This window comes from Rhinopithecus roxellana, chromosome 8, assembly GCF_007565055.1.
Source record: "Rhinopithecus roxellana isolate Shanxi Qingling chromosome 8, ASM756505v1, whole genome shotgun sequence".
NCBI lineage: Eukaryota > Metazoa > Chordata > Mammalia > Primates > Cercopithecidae > Rhinopithecus > Rhinopithecus roxellana.
The window spans coordinates 34,950,968-34,971,959 of NC_044556.1; the positions used below are offsets into that span (position 1 = coordinate 34,950,968).

At 38.5% G+C, this 20,992-nt stretch overlaps 1 protein-coding gene across 28 annotated transcripts in view; it reads right to left on the minus strand.

The window, feature by feature from the left end:
- ST7L (suppression of tumorigenicity 7 like) overlaps window positions 1-20,992 on the minus strand; it is a 103,612-nt gene that overhangs the window by 67,178 nt on the left and 15,442 nt on the right. For 23 of the 28 annotated variants that reach the window (XR_004058674.1, XR_004058672.1, XR_004058673.1 and 20 more), the window contains 3 exons: window positions 16,447-16,501; window positions 13,873-13,988; window positions 7,425-7,503 (listed from right to left, as the gene is read on the minus strand). Coding sequence is in view for 25 of the 28 variants with exons in the window: in XM_030935357.1 (XP_030791217.1) it covers window positions 7,425-7,503; window positions 13,873-13,988; window positions 16,447-16,501 (250 nt within the window). In the remaining 3 variants the exon portion in view is untranslated. The remainder of the gene's footprint in view (window positions 1-7,424; window positions 7,504-13,872; window positions 13,989-16,446; window positions 16,502-20,992) is intronic. The other 5 variants (XM_030935361.1, XM_030935360.1, XM_030935377.1 and 2 more) reach the window with 3 other exon arrangements.

Sequence of the window (20,992 nt, forward strand, 5' to 3'; positions counted from 1 at the left end):
TTCTGAATTCAGGTACTTCCTCCTACACTTCTATCCTCATTCCTCACAACTATGCTTATGCCAAGTTTTCTTTTCTTCACCCCACTAAAACACAGAGGCTTTTCTTTGTATCTTTTAAGTCAACACCTGGCTAATAAACTAATTCTTGTTTTGGGGCCACAAAGAGAAACAAAATGTCATTATTCCATTCCCAGAAATAACAAATCCATCTCTTCTAGAGACAATGTCCTAGTTGTGATTATCTAAGCCTGCACTGTCCAGTATTCTAGGCATTAGCCACATGTGGCTATTGAGCACTTGAAATGTGACGAGTTTGAATTGAGATGTGATGCAAGTGTAAAAATGCACAACGAATTTTGAAGACTTAGAAGAATGTAAAGTTCCTCATTAATAGATTTTAGAAAAGTACTGACTATATGTTAAAATATTTTAATATTTTGGGCCCGGTGTGGTGGCTCACGCCTGTAATCCCAGCACTTTGGGAGGCCAAGGTGGGCGGATCATGAGGTCAGGAGATCGAGACCACCGTGAAACCCTGTCTCTACTAAAAAAATACAAAGAATTAGCCGGGCACGGTGGCGGGCACCTGTAGTGCCAGGTATTCGGGAGGCTGAGGCAGGAGAATGGCGTGAACCCGGGAGGCGGAGCTTGCAGCGAGCCGAGATCATGCCACTGCACTCCAGCCTGGGCGACAGAGCGAGACTCTGTCTCAAAAAAAAAAAAAAAAAAAAAAATTAGTATTTTGAATATAGCTAAATAAACATTATTCAGATTAATTTCACCTATTTCTTTTTACTTTTTTTTTTTTTGAGACGGAGTCTGGCTGTGTCGCCGAGGCTGGAGTGCAGTGGCGCGATCTAGGCTCACTGCAAGCTCCGCCTCCCGGGTTCATGCCATTCTCCCGCCTCGGCCTCCGAGTAGCTGGGACTACAGGCGCCGGCCACCTCTCCCGGCTAATTTTTTGTATTTTTAGTAGAGACGGGGTTTCACCGTGTTAGCCAGGATGGTCTCGATCTCCTGACCTCGTGATCCGCCCGCCTCGGCCTCCCAAAGTGCTGGGATTACAGGCTTGAGCCACCGCGCCCGGCCTCTTTTTACTTTTTAAATGTGGCTACTAGAAAATTTAAAGTTACATATGTGGCTTGCGTTATATTTCTAATAACTTGTGCTTAAATTATTGATAAACGTACAAGACCAAGCATTAAACAAAAATGATGGCAGGTAGCTATCATTAAGTGGGGACAAAAAACGTTCTTCAGATATAGAAAATGCAAATCATACCATTTCATCATCCTTCAAATAAGAAGACCGTATAGTATATAACAATTTCACTAATCAACAAAGATTTATCCATTACATTACACTAGATTCCTGTGAAGTGTTAGATATACTGCTGCTTTAAACACTGGCCTTCCTGCCCAGGCACAGTGGCTCATGGCTATAATCCCAGCACTCTGGGAGGTCAGGGCAGGAGTATCACTTGAGGCCAGTAGTTTGAGACTAGCCTGGGCAACACAATGAGACCCTTTCTCTATAAAAAAAAATAAAAATAAAAATTTTAAAATTGGCTGGGTGTGGCTGTGTGCACCTGTAGTCCTAGCTACCTTGGAGGCTGAGGCAAGAGGATTGCTTAAGGCCAGGAGTTTGAGGTTACAATGAAGCTATCATCTTACCACTGCACTCCAGTCTGGGCAACAGAGCAAGACCCTGTCTCTAAACAAAAACCAAAACCAAAAAAACTAGGCTTCCTGACTGCCATTCCAAAAACCAACTGAAATGTTTTAAAATAACCATAATAGCCAGGCACGGTGGCTCACGCTTGTAATCCCGGCATTTTGGGAGGCCGAGGCGGGCAGATCACGTGGTCAGGAGATCAAGACCATCCCGGCTAACACGATGAAATCCCGTCTCTACTAAAAACACAAAAAATTAGCCAGGTGAGGTGGTGGGCGCCTGTAGTCCTAGCTACTCTGGAGGCTGAGGCGGGAGAATGGCGGGAACCCGAGAGGCAGAGATCGCAGTGAGCCGAAATCGCGCCACTGCACTCCAGCCTGGGTGATACAGCGAGACTCTGTCTCAAAAAATAAAATAAAATAACCATAATAAAAACACTTTTTAAAAGACCTAGATGGGTATAAATCAAAATATAAACATAATTATATGCTTATATTTTGAATGTATGTACATATATATATATATATATGTTTTTTTTTTTTTTTTTTTTTTGCAACAGAGTCTCCCTCTGTCGCCCAGGCTAGAGTGCGGTGGTGTGATCTCGGCTCACTGCAAACTCCACCTCCCGGGGTTCACGCCATTTTCCCACCTCAGCCCCCCGAGTAGCAAGGACTACAGGGCCCGCCACCACGCCCGGCTAATTTTTTGTATTTTTAGTAGAGACGGGGTTTCACCATGTAAGTCAGGATGGTCTTGATCTCCTGACCTTGTGATCCACCTGCCTTGGCCTCCCAAAGGGCCGGGATTACAAGCGTGAGCCACTGCACCTGGCCGAATGTATATATTTTTAATGACTGTATGGCTGTAGGTGAAAAGATTTTTTCCCCCTTAAAGCATTCTTCGATTTGTTCGAAAGTATTTTATACGGATACTAATTCAGGAAATTAATAATGTGAATACCTAATTAATCTTACATTGAAGAATGTTACTTTTTTACATTGAGGTAAAATTCAAATAACAACGTTCACAGTTTAAAGCATTTTGAAGTATACAATCCAATAACTTTTAATGTATTCACAAAGTTGTGCAACCATCACCACAATGTAATTCCAGAACATTTTCTTTTCTTTTTTTTTTGAGACGGAGTCTTGCTCTGTCACCCGGGCTGGAGTGCAGTGGCCGGATCTCAGCTCACTGCAAGCTCCACCTCCCGGGTTTACGCCATTCTCCTGCCTCAGCCTCCAGAATAGCTGGGACTACAGGCGCCCGCCACCTCTCCCGGCTAGTTTTTTGTATTTTTTTTAGTAGAGACGGGGTTTCACCGTGTTAGCCAGGATGGTCTCGATCTCCTGACCTCGTGATCCGCCCGTCTCGGCCTCCCAAAGTGCTGGGATTACAGGCTTGAGCCACCGCACCTGGCCTCCAGAACATTTTCATCATCCCCACAAGAAACCGCATACCTATTAAGTAGTCATTCCCCATCTCCCTTGCCTCCTCAATCCCTGGCAATCCCAAATCTATTTCTGCCTCTTCACAATGTCCTCTGATACACAAAATATTTTAATTTTGATTAAGTCCATTTACCTGATTTTTCTTTTGCTGCTTGTGCTTTTGGTGATATAATTTATGAGACCCCTGCTAAATTCAAGGTGATGATGATTTGTCCCTATGCTTTCTTCTAAGAGTTCTGTAGTTTCAACTCTTCCATTTAGGTCGTTGATTGATTTTTAAATTAATTGGGATATATGGTATGACGTAAGGGACCACTTTTATGCTTTTATATATGTGGTAATCCAGTTGTTCCAACATCATTGTTGAAAAGACTATTCTTTCCTCCATTGAATGGTTTTGACACCCTTGTCAAAAATCATGGCCAGGTGTGGTGGCTCACACCTGTAATCTCAGCACTTTGGGAGGCCGAGGTGGGTGGATCACCTGAGGTCAGGAGCTCAAGACCAGCCTGGCCAACATGGTGAAACCTTGTCTCTACTAAAAATACAAAATTAGCCAGCTATGGTGGCGCATGCCTGTATTCCCAGCTATTTGGGAGGCTGAGGCAGGAGAATCAGTTGAACCCAGGAGGTGGAGGTTGCAGTGAGCCGAGATCGTGACATTGAACTCCAGCCTGGGCAAAAAGAATGAAACTCTGTCTCAAAACAAAACAAAACAAAACAATCAACTGACCATAGATATATGGGTTTATTTCTGGAATCTCAATTTAAATCCATTGATCTAGGTGTCTATCCTTATGATTTAGCTACTGTAGCTTTGCAGTAAATTTTTAAATTGGGTAGTGTGAGTCTTCTAATTTTGTGCTTCTATTTCAAGATTGTTTTGGTATTCAGGGTCTCTTGCAGTTTTATATGAATTATAGGATCACCCTGTCCATTTCTGCAGAAATGATAATTAAAATTTTTACAGGGATTGCACTGAATCCATAGATCAATTTAGGGAGTACTGACATTCTAACAATAATGTCTCCCAATCCATGAACATGGGATGTCTTTTGATTTATTTATTTAACTTATGCTTTATAGTTTTCAGCATCTAAGTCTTGCACCTCCTTGATTAAATTTATTCCTAAGTATTTAAATCTTTCTGATGCTTTTGTAAATGGAATTGTTTTCTTAATTTCCTTTTCAGATTGTTCATTGCTAGGATATAGACATAACAACTGATTTTCATATATTGATTTTGTTTCTCACAATTTTGTCAATACTTTCATTAGCTCTAATAGTTTCTTTGTGGATTAAGATTTTCTGCAAATAAGATTATGCCATCTGTGAATGGAGATAGTTTTACTTCTTCCTTTCCAATTCAGATGCCATGTAAAATTTTTCTTGCCTAACTGCACTGACTAGAACCTCCAGTACACCATGTAACACAGAAGTACAAGTGCAGACATCCTGCCTTTTTTCTGATGGTGGAGGGAAATCTTTCAGTCTTTCATCAGTAAGTACGCATTTAGCTGTAGATTTTTCAGATGCAGATGTTCTTGAGGAAGTTTCCTTCCATTCCTAGTTTTTTAAAGTTTTCATCATAAAATGGTGTTGGATTTTGTCAGATCTTTTTCTACATCAATTGAGATGGTCATGTAGTTCTTGTCTTTTGGTCTATTAATGTGGAGTATTACATTAATTGATTTCCATATATTTATCATGATGGGGAATTTTGTCAAATGTTTTTTCTGCATCAGTTGAGATAATCATGTGGTTTCTTTCTTCATTCTGTTAATGTGCTGTACTACATTGACTGATTTTCATATGTTGAACCATTCTTGCATCCATGAATAAATGCCACTTTGTCAGGGTGTATAACATTTTTAATATGTTGCTGTATTTGGGGTGCTATTATCTTGTTCTCAGCTATGATTTCTTCAAGTATTCTTTCTGCCCTTTCTCTCTCTTCTTTGGGACTCCTATAAAGCACAGATTGATATGCTTGATAGCATCCTACAGTTCTCTCAGACTCTGGTCACTTCTTTACTCCTTAATTTTTCCTGCTCCTTGAATTGGGTAATCTCAATTGACTTAAATGAAATTCACTCGTCTTACTTCTGTCGGCTTAAATCTGCTTGCTGCTGAACCCCTATGATAAATTTTTCATTTTCGTTATGCTTTTCAATTCTGGAATTTCTATTTAGTTCCTTTTAATTATTTCTTCCTCTTTACTGATATTCTGTAATGGTGAGATATCATTATCATGGGTTCCTTTACCTCCTTGATCATATTTAAAATAGTTGATTTAAATTTTGTATCTATTAATCCGAAGTCTAGGCTTCACAGGGGCAGCTTTTATTAATTTCTTTTCTTTTTATTTTTTGAGACAGGGTGTCTTTATGTTAGCCAGGCTGGTCTCAAACTCCTGAGCTCAAGTGATCCTTCTGCCTTGGTCTCCCAAAGTGCTGGAACTACAGGTATAAGCTACCACACCCAGCTTAATTTCTTTTCTTTCCTATGTATGGGCTATGTTTTCTTGTTTCTTTGCATGCCTTGTAATTTTTTGTTGAAAACTGGAAATTTTAAATACTATACTCTGACAACTCTAGAAATACAATTTTCTCTACTCCCTAGGATTTGTTGTTGCTGCTTTTGCAGTTGTTTAGTGACTTTTCTGAACCCATTTTATGAAATCTATATTATTTGTCATGTGTGACCAGTGACATGTGTGCTATTTTAGCCTTGTGGTCAGTTGGTGATTTGATAGAGATTTCCTTAAACACCTGGGACCAAAACCAAACAAAACACAAAAAGTAAAAACTATTTGCAAATGGGCTCTGTGTGGGTGCTAGGGCACACCTTCACATTCAGTCAAACAGTTTACAACTCTGCCTTAACTTTCACCTCCTACTTGTGCAGAACATGAAGGTTAGGCAGACTTGAGAGCTTAGGACTTTCGCAAGTCTTTTCTGAACATGTCCCCAGCTCTGGCTGTGTGTGGGGGGCCTTGATTCCCAGAAATGTATGGGAGCTTTTCAGAGTCTTTATTCCTCAAAGTATCTAATTCCCCAGACTTTGCTCACAAGCTTTCTGGTTTGTCTACTGTTTGTCCTTCCTGTTATCCCTTGCCCCAGGCAGCAGCAGCTAATGCATTTGCCTTTAAATGTTTTTAACAAATGATCCAGAGTGTAGTTATGTCAGTTCTGGGAGAGTTTTGAAGTTGAAGACTCTCTTCTTTCAGTAAGCTGAAATAAAGAAAGCCCTTTGAGCTAGTGCTTCAGGGAGCCAACAGACAGGTCAAAACAAACGACCACAGTTCCTTGAAAATAAGGTCCATTCAACTTCCTCTGGTACTAGAAACCTATCCCTGGAATGTACTCTGTTGTCTTCAAGACTGCCACTGAGCTAGGGAGTGAGGGATGGGGCCAGGATAAATAAAACACTACAAAGCTTTCTTAGAGAGATTTGGGTGTTTTTTCTCCTTGATTAACCATTCACTAGGTTACTGTAAACTTTTGATTAGTTTCCAGAGTTTTAATAAAGTTGATCCTGACAGTTTCTGCCAGTTTATTATTTTGGCATTCTTTAACTCTGCCATTTTTGCTCCACCTTGGGAAGGTCTTCTTAATAAGGATAACATATACTGGGGGGAGAAGGTTCAGGGAATAACTCTAAATTTACATTATTCAGGAAGCATTCCTTGATAAACCCCAACTGGAACCATATTTTCACTCTTGGTATTTATTTAGTCTGCATTAGATTAGTATTTATTGATCTGTTCCTTGTAAAGATTAAGTTGCTTTATGATTTTACATTTTGCCATTTCAAAATATAAAAAGTTCAAAACTATAAAAAATGCTGCTAACATGGAAAAAAATAAACTTGATAGAGCTATGTTTTACTTATTTTTAATCCCCTTCTCATGGCTTCAAGTCCATTAACAACTAAAGTACTCAAGATTGAATGCTTCAAGTGAATGATTCAAATGAAAAAATCAAAACAGGTGCATAGTATATTAGTATTTTAATACCCTTTTAACTATAAAGTATTATCACCATTCTCCATGAACATTCTCCACTTTGAAAAGTACTTCTAGCATAATTTCTATTCAAAAGCATATATAGATTTACAATTTCAGAAGCAAAATACAGATGTTGGCAAACACTGAAATTTTTATTAAATATCTATAACATGCAAAAGAGAAATGACTAATGACTCCAAGTGTCTTAGGAACAGACAAAAGGAGATATAAAAATCATTTGTCTTGGTTTCCTTCAAAATAAATTTATTTTCCGTATATTTCAAACTTACTCATTGTTCAATTCTAAAGCTTGATAGGCTGCTTTGATTCGAGCTGGAGGATTTCTTTCCCTCCAGGCCTTCTGCATAACTGTAGAAAAAATATGTCATAAAATGGATGAGATGGTAAACAAATAATCTGCAAAATATATGAAGAATAAGCTAGTGGCGTAAACAAAGCTTTAAATAACATATTCTTAAACATACAAAACAATAAACTAGGTTATTAGTTCACTTTATCCATATGAGAAATTTATATTAAATTTGGAAGCTTCACATAAAATAAAAATATATTCTTTCTCTGATTTATTTGAACAATATATAGGGTACTTAAACAAGTTAATTATATCATTATTATATATAAACATTTATATATCTAAATGCTTGTTAACAATGAGTTTAAGTGACATCACATTATAATCAATATGAAATATTACAGTTCTACTTTTATCATTCTGAAAAGGTTTTATGGAACTGCAAAAAATAAAAATATACAAAAACTTAAAAACAAAGTCTTTGTCTAATGAATGATTCACTCTACGAAGAATGTATGGGATTGCATTTTGTGTAAAAGGGAAAAAAAATGAATTAATTAGAATATAGTACCGCTAGAAAATGTCAGCCTCTATCAGGATTCAACAAAGACCTGAGTTAGGATTTCTTCAGAATATTAATTTTGCTACCAATTTACTGTACCAAAATGAAGACTTCACAGTAAGTAAAGTTTTCTTTAATTAAATAGGCAAACAAATAACGTAGACTCAGAAGACTAACTGGCCCATTTCAAGTTTGATAAGAAAAATATAGAACCTATGAGTGTTGCTTTTGGAACAAAACCTGCAACCGTCCAGGAAGAATAATATGAAAAATGTTTGAATTTTCCTTTGGAAATAAAATATTAGTCTTGGCTTAGAAAAGGAGTCAATATATTCCACTTGTATAACAAAAATACATTTCTTATATCAAACATGTCACCAGCTAGCTGACACCTAATGCTTCCTGAACTTGACAAACTGATGGAAGTCAGTACCCATTTGATACTGGCCAGTTAAAGAACATCATTCTGCTGCAACATTAAATATTACATTAAAATAATGCATAATATTAGACTTGTAATTTTTGATGATAGGCTGTCTTCTATGAGTTATATGATATTTACAAGTCAAATTTTAACACTGAATTTGTATTAACATTTTAAATTGTTATTTGGTACTCTAGTATATTAAATACACATCCTAATTTATCTAACCAATTCCCTTTGGATGGACAATTAAGTATACTAAATTTTTTGGTAATACAAAACATTGTGATAACAATCTTTCAGTATGTGTCTTTTCATAACTAATTAAATACTTCCTTTCTAGTAGAATAGCTGGCTAAAATATGTATATTTTAAAAGATTCTGGATATGTAACAAGTTTGGGAAGTTAAGAAAAAAAAAAAAAAGATTCCAGATATGCACCCTCCAAACTCCACAATAAGACTGTATTAATTTACACTTTTTCAGGCTGTGTAACACAGTATAATCAATCTTTGCTAATTTAACAACTTAACACAGTATTACCAATCTTTGCTAATTTAATATCTGAAACTTATCTCATTTTCATTTGTGTTTTTTAAAATTTCTAGTGAGGTTGTCTAATTCACCTTTAAATATTTATCTTATTCTTTTGTTTCCAAATGCTCTACCTAGCCTCTCAAGAGTATTCTTCAAAACCAAAGCAGTCCTAAGCCTAAGCGGAAAGGAGAAATAAAGTTGATGGGGGGAAAATGTATATTTTTTTTCTAAAATAAGGCTTAGGAGTAATTTAAAACAAAATGCTGATTTGGTATTCAATTGTCCTCTTTAAGGGCTCTTGATATGCTGAATATAATTAACATAAGCAATTAGCAATTCACTCAAATTTATCTATTTTTCAAGTTAAATAACATTCTAATATGCTAACAAGCACAAAACAGATCAGCAGTTATCATAAGACCAGGGGTCATAAATGTAAATGCCTACAAATGCCAGGCATTAAACATAAATGAGTGGACTGAAAGCATATTCACTGTCTAAAGGGGAGAGCCACAACTCAGTTTCATCTTATTACTGTCAAGTGTAAATTCAGGTTCAATTTTGCCCCATTTTTCAACCTTCAAAAGGCATAAATTCAGATTTTAATGTGAAATCTCCTGATTTTTAAATGCTGAAGAAAAAAATCCAAAAACCAATACTGGGCCCTTCTGGATATGTTTTTTCTCTGCCCTAGATAAATTAATAGAATAAGAACAAAATCTAATTTAGTTATTACTGATGACAGTAAGTCAAGAGAAATTTGCCACATCACATATATACACATTTGTATTTTTGAAAATAAAACTACTGATATAAATCATGACCTTTATGTGAGGGTCTGAAAAGATTAATATGGAATCAACAGTCTGTTTCTGAAGATCATTCACAGACACACTCTGTCCGACTTGAGTTCAGCCTTTAGCTGGGGTTAGACACACCTCTATAGAAGTACATAAAACTTTGCAAGGACCAAATGGGATACACGGTTTTAAGAAAATCAACTTCTAAAGCTTCAACTTGGTCACTCTTTCCTATAACTGATCTACCAAAGAATGTTTCTCTGGTTTCCCTATCCTACCTAACCACTATTCCTATACTCGCTCCCCGCAAAGATATGTTCCTTTCTCTTATTTTACAAAAACACACACACACACACAAAAGGCTTCTTACTCATCCTGAATCTTAACAAGGTATACTGCCCTATAGTGTAAAAATCTCCAGGTGCCAAAGGGACAATTCAAAGTTTGGGTTGGGGGCAGCCATGTTTAATCAAGGCATCCTATAATAGTATTCCTGCCTTTTATTTATTTAACAGTGAAGCTTGGCATTGGAAAGAAAGTATTCTGGCCCTGTATTCAAGTATATTACAGAATGAAGAAGGGAAAGACAACAATTTTTAATAGTTCCATTAGTACCCCTCCTTACTTACTATCAAAGAATGGATTGCTCCTAAGGGAAGGTCCCCACATCAAGCCAAAGCAGGCATTAGCAAGGAGTAAGAAATGCAGTGAAGCCTTACTTTGGCCCAAGTGGTAAGTTCTAGACAAAGTTCCAAGACACAGCTATCTTTCTATCTTAGAATCTGAATTCAGAAGATAGATGGTTGTCATGGGGAGGCATATAAATATGTTTATTTAAATTGAAAAATGAAGTCAGACTTCTCTGTCAGAAAGTAAATATGATTTGGTTGATAAAACTGACAATGAGAACTCACCCAGTCAATTAGATTATATACAAAACCTTCCACAAAGTTTAAAGAGCTAAATATGTAGCTCTAAGGATTTGACAGAAATATAATTAAAGCACATCATAACACTTAGAACCTTACAGTCAAACGCAATTCAAATTTTTAAAAATTACATTAGAATGTTTTATTGTAGAAAAGGATGGAAGTGTGATACCAGACTCTACAGCATGAAACAATGATAATAAAATTACATAGGGATGTAAAACAGATATGTGTTCAAGAAGAAAAAAGACAAAATTTACTACTGTTAAAGAGCATTTGGTAAGCTGGGTGCGGTGGCTCATGCCTGTAATCTCAGCACTTTGGAAGACCAAGTTAGGGAGTGGTGGATCACCTGAGGCTGGGAGTTCAAGACCATCCTGACCAACGTGGAGAAACCCTGTCTCTACTAAAAATACAAAATTAGCCAGGCGTAGTGGCGCATGCCTGTAATCCCAGGTACTCAGGAGGATGAGGCAGGAGAATTGTTTGAACCCGGGAGGTGGAGGTTGTGGTGAGCCGAGATTGCGCCATTGCACTCCAGCCTAGGCAACAAAAGCGAAAGTCGGTCTCAAAAAAAAAAAAAAAAAAAAGAGAGAGCGAGAGAATTTGTTTACATATTGTTTTGTTTGTTTGGTTGTTTTTTTTTAGATAAAGGGTCTCTGTCCCTCAGGCTGCAGTGCAGGGGTGCCATTGTAGCTTACTGCAGCCTCAACCTTCTAGGCTCAAGAGATCCACCCACCTCAGCCTCTCAAGTAGCTGGGACTACAGGCGTGCACCACCACACCTGATTAATTTTAAAACTTTTTTGTAGGGATGGGGTCTTACTGTGTTGCCCAGGCTGACAAACTCCTAGACTCATGGGATGCTCCTACCTTGGCTTCCCAAAGTGCTAGGATTACAGGCATGAGCCACTGTCCTTGGCCTATTCATGTATTTTTCAATGGATTGTAGTGGGCATTAAATAATTTGATTTCATAACACACATTGAAATATAGGGTATACTATTATTTTTAAATGTCTGTATTTTGCACTATGTCAAAAATTACATTCTCTATGATTATTTAACCTTATGATGTCAACTTAAAAATGTGTGAAGGGACACATTCTTTTTCAAAATTCTTTTAGGAGATATTCAAATAAAAATGTTTTAATACCACACCTTCAGTAGATAGCCACAAATGCTATTTTAAAAGCCTGCTGGTATTTGCAATTCAGTGTCACTCTGTGAGAGGGGCTGTGAGAGAAAGGGTGTGAGACCTAACTTCCAGAATCACTCAACCCTTAAAGTTAACATACAGCACTGATATTGTACTGCTGTTATTTCCCCAACACCCATCCTTTTGCCATTAATATAAACATTAAGCATATAAACATAAATCTATTCTTTTTACTCCTTTATTTGCAATTAAATCATTTTATATAACCATACCAAAGATCCTTGGGTTTCCTATATCCACTCTTAATGTATTTAATCTAGCAAAGATAAATCACTATGAACTCATTTTAATGCAGGAAACTGGCTGTTTTTCAGACCCTTCAGTGATTTTGTGGTGGGTAGAAGCAGTAATAGTGTAGTGGTTAACAGCCAGTCTTGAGTTTGAAACATGGTTTTATCATTATTAGCTATGTGATTAAAGGCATATTACTTGATCCCCCTTTGCTTCAGTTCCTTTATTGTTAAAATGGGGCTCATAATACTACCTATCTCATAAAGTGACTGGGAAGATTACATTTCTATAAATTGCTCAGAATAGTGCCTGGCACATAGTAAGCCTAGACAAGTATTGGCTATTATTAGTGAAATTGCTTAAGACCTCTGTGACATCTAGGTTATTCAATCATTCATACTTTTTTTTTTTTTTTTTGAGACGGAGTCTCACTGTGTCGCCCAGGCTAGAGTGCAATGGCCCAATCTCGGCTCACTGCAAATTCCACCTCCAGGATTCAAGTGATTCTCCCACCTCAGTCTCCCAAGTAGCTGGGATTACAGACACCCACCATCATACCCAGCTAATTTTGATATTTTTGTAGAGACGGGGGTTTTACCATGTTGACCAGGCTGGTCTCGAACTCCTGACCTCAGGTGATCCACCCACCTTGGCCTCCCAAAGTGCTGGGATTAAAGGCGTGCGCCGCCGTGCCCAGCCCATTCATACTTTCCTCAAGGAATAAATATTAATATTTACATTACGCCAGGCAATGTGCTGGATAACAGAGATTCAAAGATGAACGGAATATAGTCCCTGCTGTCCAAAAGTTCATACCCTAGTAGCAAAGACAAACATGAAAGCAATATAACATTAACAAATAAATGTTTGTGGCTGAATAAATAAAATTACTTCATAGAGGTTTGGACTAAGTAGTATAGAATTGCAGAAAACAAAATGTTTAATTCTGTGACAAGGGATCCCAGAGAGGGCTTTCTAGAAAACGTGACTTTTAATTTGGATAATGAAGGATAAAAAGTAACTCATCAGATAGATAAGGAGGGTGAGTTCATTCAAACTAGAAGAAAAATTGTGATAAAGATCCCAGACCAGGGTGTAGTGGCTCGTATCTGTAATCCTAACGTTTCGTAATGAGTTTGAGGTTACTTGGAGCTATGACTGCACCACTGCACTCCAGCCTGGATGACAGAGTGAAATCAATCAATCAACCAGCCCTGTCTTTAAGCCATATAATTGAGAGTCTCAATACTCTCTTCTATAGATAAGCACTTGGAGAAAACGAAACACATAAATTTCTATGATCTTCTACCACTTTATATGCATCTCTAACTCACAACTAAAACAAAATATACTCCGGTTTTCTCTACATGCCATTCTCCAATGTTTATACATTGACCTGTTATTTTATTTTATGTATAATTGCAGGTGTTCATTTCCCAGACGGAAACAGGGTACACTGTTTTCTGAAAAAGTAGTTGTCGTATTTGATCTGAAAGGTTTTTGAAGTAGTTAAAGAAATATGAAATATTTTAAATTCTTTATAAGGAAAAGCAGTGTATCAACCTAGCTTATAGTCATAATGTAATCTAAGTTTCTTATCAATAATATAAACAACTCAAAGCCAAATAACTAAATAACTGTGTATATTATAATGAACAACTCTAAAGAACTTTTAAAATCATCTTCATAATCACTGTTTATACTATGAACAGATATGATACATACCTGTGTCTGAAGGACGTAAAAAATCTGTGTCACAGGTGAAAAAGGTCTGATGGTCCTGAGCTGACAGGTTCATGTCATAGTATGTAAGTGGCTCTTTACCAGTCACCCAAGTGTATCTTCACCAAAACACCACAAAATATTTAAATTTAACATGAGAGAGCATCTATCTGCTATAACAAACACTACTTAAATTCAAAAATATACTGCTACACATTTGGATGTTTTAAACTCTTACAATCAGTAAAACAAAAGATAACCTCACAGACTACTTAGAGTATGATAATAAAACATCAAAGACCAAACAGAAAAATAATATTCAATAAACAACTGCTTTTGAAAATTGAATTGGGCTGGGTGCCGTGGCTCATGCCTGTAATCTCAGTGCTTTAGGAGGCTGAGGCTGGTAAATCACTTGAGACCTGGAATTTGAGACCAGCCTGGGCAACATAGTGAGGCCTGTCTCTACCAGCTACTGGGGAGGCTGAAGCTGAAGGATCACTTGAGCCCAAGAGCTCAAGACCAGCCTGAGCAATATAGCAAGATCTTGTCTCTATTTTTTAACTTTAAAAAAAAAAAAGAAGACTCAGTAAAATGAAAATTAAGGATTGGGAATTGGGACACAAAATGAAGCCTGAAATGGAGCTAACATATGAAATGTATACCCAGAAGTTATACTTTTACATTAAGAGAAAATAATCATTCAAAAGAAGCATAAGAATTCCTGATACTAAGAAATTTATCCTAGGCCAGGCACAGAGGCTCACACCTTAATCCTTGGCACTTTGGGAGGCTGAGGCAGGAGGATCACTTGGGGTCAGGAGTTTGAGACCAGCCTGGCCAATATGGTAAAACCCTGTTTCTCCTAAAAATACAAAAATTAGCCGGATGTGGTATGGGCTGCCTGTGATCCCAGCTACTTGGGAGGGAGGCTGAGGCAGGATAATCACTTGAACCCGGGAGGAGGAGATTGCAGTGAACCAAGATCATGCCACTGCACTCCAGCTTGGGTGACAGAGAGAGACTCAGTCTCAAGAAAAAAAACTTTTATATATACACACACACACACACATTTCTTTTTAAGATCTTCAGGAAATGGAAACTGTATAATACAACAAATAGCCTCAAACTTTGATTAAACACAGTAAGAGATTCAAGGACCTGTTTCTTACAGGTATCCCTTAATACAGGCTAATGGCATCTTTCATAAAAGCCTAGCTTTCACTTCACAGGATGTCACTATCTTACACTATCAAGTCTTTAAGCACAGGAGCCATTGCTTAGTCATTTTTTTATCTCCATCATTTTGCACAGTGCCTGTACATGGTAGAAACATAATGTTTCTTATTCAATAAGTTAAATAGCATGCCCCATTCTACTTCTAGGTAAAATACAGCACTCCTCAAAATAAAAGTAAAGTATCTTTGCTCATAAGTTTCAAAAGATGTTTTCTCATTTAGAGTTAAAAACCAGAAGAGAAATGGATACAGTAGTAAAAATAGGAAGTGGCAATATGAAATCAATATAAAAATACAGTACCCTCTACTGTTGCACAATTTACATTCAGGGTGGTATTTTCTAACTGCATCCTCAAATTTTGAAATTTAGCAATCATGCACAGGAATATGCCAACACTGGTAATTTTTTCTTAATGCCACAAATTCTTTGAAAAAGGCTTTTTTATAAACCAGGGGCCTAATATATACTTACACATATATAATATACACTTATACATATCACAAATACTTATATGTATTATAAACCAGGAGCCTAATATATACTTACACATATCACAAACATATGGTTTGATGCAACGTTTCTTATGATTATCAAATTAAACACAGGTTATGTGTGGTAGTTCATGCCTGTAATTCCAGTGATTTGCAAGGCCAAGGTAGGAGTATTACTTGAGCCCAGAAGTTTGGGATGAACCTGGGCAACATAGAAAGACCCCTGTCTACCAAAATTTTTTTTGAGATGGAGTTTCGTTCTTGTCGCCTGGGCTGGAGTGCGATGGCATCATCTCAGCTCACTGCAACTGTTGCCTCCTGAGTTCAAGTGATTCTCCTGCCTCGGCCTCCCAAAGTGCTGGGATTACAGGCGTGAGCCACCACACCCGGCCTCTACCAAAAATTTTAAAAAATTAGCTGGATGTGGGTTCTGCCTATGGAGTAGCCATTCTTTTATTCCTTTACTTTCTTAATAAACTTGTTTTCACTTAAAAAAAAAAAAGTAGCTGGATGTGGTGGCATGTGCCTATAGTCCCAGCTACTTGGGAGACTGAGGCAGGAGAACTGCTTGAGCCCAGGAGGTCAAGGCTGCAGCTGGCTATGATCGCGCTACTGCACTCCAGCCTGAGTGACAGAGCAAGACTCTATCTCTAAAAAAATTTAATTAAAAAAAAAAGTAAACTGTCAAGATGCTGCCAAATAAACTGTGGACTAATCATTTTTACCTTATTATAGATCAGTATCTCCTACTAGAACAGCTGTAATATATGTATAAAGACAAATGATTTTGTAAATACCTTCACTCTAGAACCAATGCCCTACTTATACTGAAAGCAAAATGTAATACCTCCTATATTCTGCTCCTCTGAAAAGATTTAGAGGGTTTCTCCATACCTTACATTCTGAAAAACAAAGGAGAAAAAGGGGGAAAAAGAGACACTTTAAAATCTTCACTTAACCAATATCTATCATCTACCCACTGTAGGCTAAGCGCAGTGCTAGCCACAGATGATACAAAGATGAATAAAGCATGCTTTCAAAAAACCGAATTAAATCTAGTCATTTCCATATTTCTGTCTCCACAGCATTTAGTTCATAATTCAATTATAGTACTTACCATATTATAATATGATTATCTGCTTGGTTTTGTTTCCCCTTTAAAATATGAAGTCTTAAAACTTTGCTTATTTTTCTATCCCTATAACCAAGCACAGCCTCTGGAACTTACTTGCTCAACTGAATTAAACATAGGACGAGAGTTGTCATGTAAATGGCCTGAACTCTGATAACAGATATGTTTTGTTCTTTTCTTTGAGATGGAGTCTTGCTCTGTCACCCAGGCTAGAGTGCAGTGGTGCAATCTCGGCTCACTGCAAGCTCCACCTCCTGGGTTCATGCCATTCTCCTGCCTCAGCCTCCTGAGTAGCTGGGACTACAGGCGCCCGCCACCACGCCTGGCTAATTTTTTGTATTTTTAGTAGAGACAGGGTTTCACCATGTTAGCCAGGATGGTCTCCATCTCCTGACCTCGTGATCCGCCTGCCTTGGCCTCCCAAAGTACTGGGATTATAGGCGTGAGCCACTGTGCCCGGCCAGACACATTTTGTTCTAAGAAAAAAAAAAAAAAGCATTAAATTTGTTTTGGGGAAATCAGGGAAGGCTTTAGAAAGGGGGTGACATTTGAACTGATGTTGAATCACTGTAAAAAATGAGAATAAGGTTGCAAAATGAAGAACATCTGAAGCAGAGGAAGTGTCATAAAACCATACAGCATGGTTAGGCTAGAGTACAGGGTAAGGAGTGGGAGGGAGAACTGTAAATGGGGTTAGAAAACAGATTGGAAAAGGCCAGGCACAGTGGCTCACATCTGTAATCCCAGCACTTTGGGAGAGCGAGGTGGGCAGATCACCTGAGGTCAGTAGTTCAAGACCAGCCTAGCCAACATAATGAAACCCCAGTTCTACTAAAAATACAAAATTAGCTGGGCATGGTGGTGCGTGCCTCTAATCCCAGGTACTCAGGAGGCTGAGACTGAGACAGAAGAATTTCTTAAACCTGGGAGGCGGAGGTTGCAGTGGATGGAGATCGCACCATTGCACTCCAGCCTGGGCGACGAGAGCAAAACTCCATCTCAAAAAAAAAAATAAAAGAAAACAGACTGGAAGAAATTGATGAAGGACCGTATGTACTATAGAAAAGAGTTTAGAGGCCGGGCGCGGTGGCTCATGCCTGTAATCCCAGCACTTTGGGAGGCCGAGGCGGGCGGATCACGAGGTCAGGAGATCCAGACCATCCTGGCTAACACGGTGAAACCCAGTCTCTACTAAAAATACAAAAAATTAGCCGGGCGTGGTGGTGGGCGCCTGTAGTCCCAGCTACTCGGGAGGCTGAGGCAGGAGAATGGCATGAACCCGGGAGGCGGAGCTTGCAGTGAGCCGAGATCATGCCACTGCACTCCAGCCTGGGCGACAGAGCGGGACTCTGTCTCAAAAAAAAAAAAAAAGAGAAGAGTTTAGATATCATTCTTGGTCATCAAAGGTTTATAAGCAGAAAAATAACAAATACCAGATCTTTGTTTAGATCAGCAGTTCTCAAAGTATAATTCATGGAACTGCAAAGTAACAATTCTTCAAAATAAATTCTAAGACATTATTTGCCTTTTCAAATGTGTGTACTCGAACTCAGATGCATGACCCTGAGAGTAAGGGTGTCCTTAAATTTTGTACCCCAGGCACCTGCCTCACTTGTCTTACTTGTCCTGCAAAACGGGTGATGAAAAGTCAGTGATGGGTAAAACTGCTAGTACATTAGCATGAGTCAAGACAATGACACCAAACTGTACTAGCAGTCATTGGATTCTTCACTTCCACATCCTTACAGTAAAAATAAGGCAAATTTCTTTTAAACATTATAGCAGGTATGATGGTTGTCTCTAGTAAAGCCATTTGTGAGAACTGGCCCCTTTTGTAATGAAACACCACTTTTACTTGAAAGAGCCACACACAAACTTAGTTATTTAGATGGGTACCTGGCAGATATTTTCTTAAAAATGAACTGAGTCTGTCAAGATCAAGGAAGAAAATGAAAGTATTTGCTGCCAGTGATAAAATTTGAGCTTTCAAGTACATATTGAAATTTCTTTAAATGTGTGTCTGCTACTGTGAGCCTGGCAAATTTCACAATAAAGACTTTTCTATGAGAATGGGGGTGATATTAACAAATGAGATTTTTCGTATTATGCAATAAAATGGATCATGATATGGATATGATATGTATAGCTCAGTGAACAAGTATTTTCCAAACAACCAATGAACGATATAAAATTATGTGTAAGTAAAAGATCCATTCAAAATGTTAAGATATACCAATAGATTTTCACATAACAGAGCATGCAAAGTTCAGATTTTACACCACAACTAAACTTTCAGAAAAGTACTCATAGAAAGTTTTAGTGTAGTATCAAAAAAAGGTATCCACAATTTTCTGAGAAGACTATTAAAATACTCCTCCCCTTTTCAATTACACATCTGTGTGAAGCCAGGTTTTCTTCATATACTTCAATCGAACACCATTTCACAAGAGACAACAGAGAATAAGCTGTCTTCTATTAACTGAACCTTTTCTTGTTGTGGGAAATATAATTATTTTTCACAACGTGTGTATTAGCTCAGGCTGCCATAACAAAATACTATTGACTGTGTGGCTTAACATAAATTTATTTTCTCACAATTCTGGAGGCTAGAAGTTTGAGATCAGGGTACCTGCAGGGTACCAGCACGGCTGAGTACTGGTGAGGCTGAATTCTTGCTGTGTTCTCACAAGGAAGAGAGAGCTCTGGTATCTCTTATTATTATAAGGCCTTCCTGTCTTATCACATCAGGTTTCTACTCATAGTTTATCTTAATTACTACCTGAAGCCCTATTTTCAATAGTCATATGGGGAATTAGGGGTTCAAACTTGGAAGGCAGAGGTTACAGTGAGCCGACATGGTGCCACTGCACTTCAGCCTGGGCAACAGAGCGAGACTCCATCTCAAAATAAATAAATAAAAATACATTAATTCTCCCCCAAAAGTCTTAACTCATTCCAGCATCAATTCTGAAATCTAAAGGACAAAGTTTCATCTGAATATTATCTGAATCAGACATAGGGGAGGCTCAAGGTACAATTCATTCCTAGACTCAGTTCCTCTCCAGAAGTGAACCTATGGAACCAGACAAGTTATACATTCCAAATATACTGTATGATGGTGGGGAGACATAGGATAGACATTCCCATTCTCAAATGAAAAAATCAAAAGGAAGGAAGGGGTAATGGTTACCAAGTCCAAAAGCTAGCAACGCAAATTCTATTACATCTTAAAGTTTGAATGCCAGGCACAGTGGCACATGCCTGTAATCCCAGCTACTCAGGAGGCTGTGGCAGGAGGATCACTTGAGCCCAGGAGTTCAAGACCTCAGCCTGGGGAATACAGTGAGGCCTTGTCTCTCTTAAAAAAAAAAAAAAAAAAAAAAAGCCCAGGCAAGGTGACTCACGCCTGTAATCCCAGCACTGTGGGAGGCTGAGGCAGGTGGATCACCTAAGGTCAGATGTTCAAGACCAGCCTGGCCAAAATGGTGAAACTCCATCTCTACTAATAATAGAAAAAAATTAGCTGGGCATGGTGGTGCATGCCTGCAATCCTCACTACTTGGGAGGCTGAAGCAGGAGAATCACTTGAACCCAGGAGGCAGAGGTTGCAGTGGGTCAAGATCACGCCATTGCATTCCAGCCTGGGCAGCAAGAGTAAAACTTCAGCTCCAAAAAACAAACAAACAAACAAAAAAGGCCGGGCGCGGTAGCTCACATCTATAATCCCAGCACTTTGGGAGACCAAGGCGAGTGGATCAAGAGATGAGGAGTTCAAGACTAGCCTGGCCAAGATGGTGAAACCCCATCTCTATTAAAAACTACAAAAAAAATTAGCTGGGTGCAGTGGCAGGTGCCTGTAATCCCAGCTGTTTGGGAGGCTGAGGCAGGAGAATCACCTGAACCCAGGCAGCAGAGGTTGCAGTGGGCCGAGATTGCGCTCCGGCACTCCAGCCTGGCGACAGAATGAGACTCCGTCTTGGAAAAAAAAAGAGGCCAGGTGCTGTGGCTCATGCCTGTAATCCCAGCACTTTTGGAGGCCGAGATAGGTAGATCACCCGAGGTTGGGAGTTCCAGACCAGCCTGACCAACATAGAGAAAACCCATCTCTACTAAAAATACAAAATTAGCTGGGTGTGGTGGCACACGCCTGTAATCCCAGCTACTCGGGAGGCTGAGGTAGGAGAATCACTTGAACCCGGGAGGCAGAGGTTTCAGTGAGTTGAGATCGCGCCATTGCACTCCAGCCTGCACAGAGCAAGAC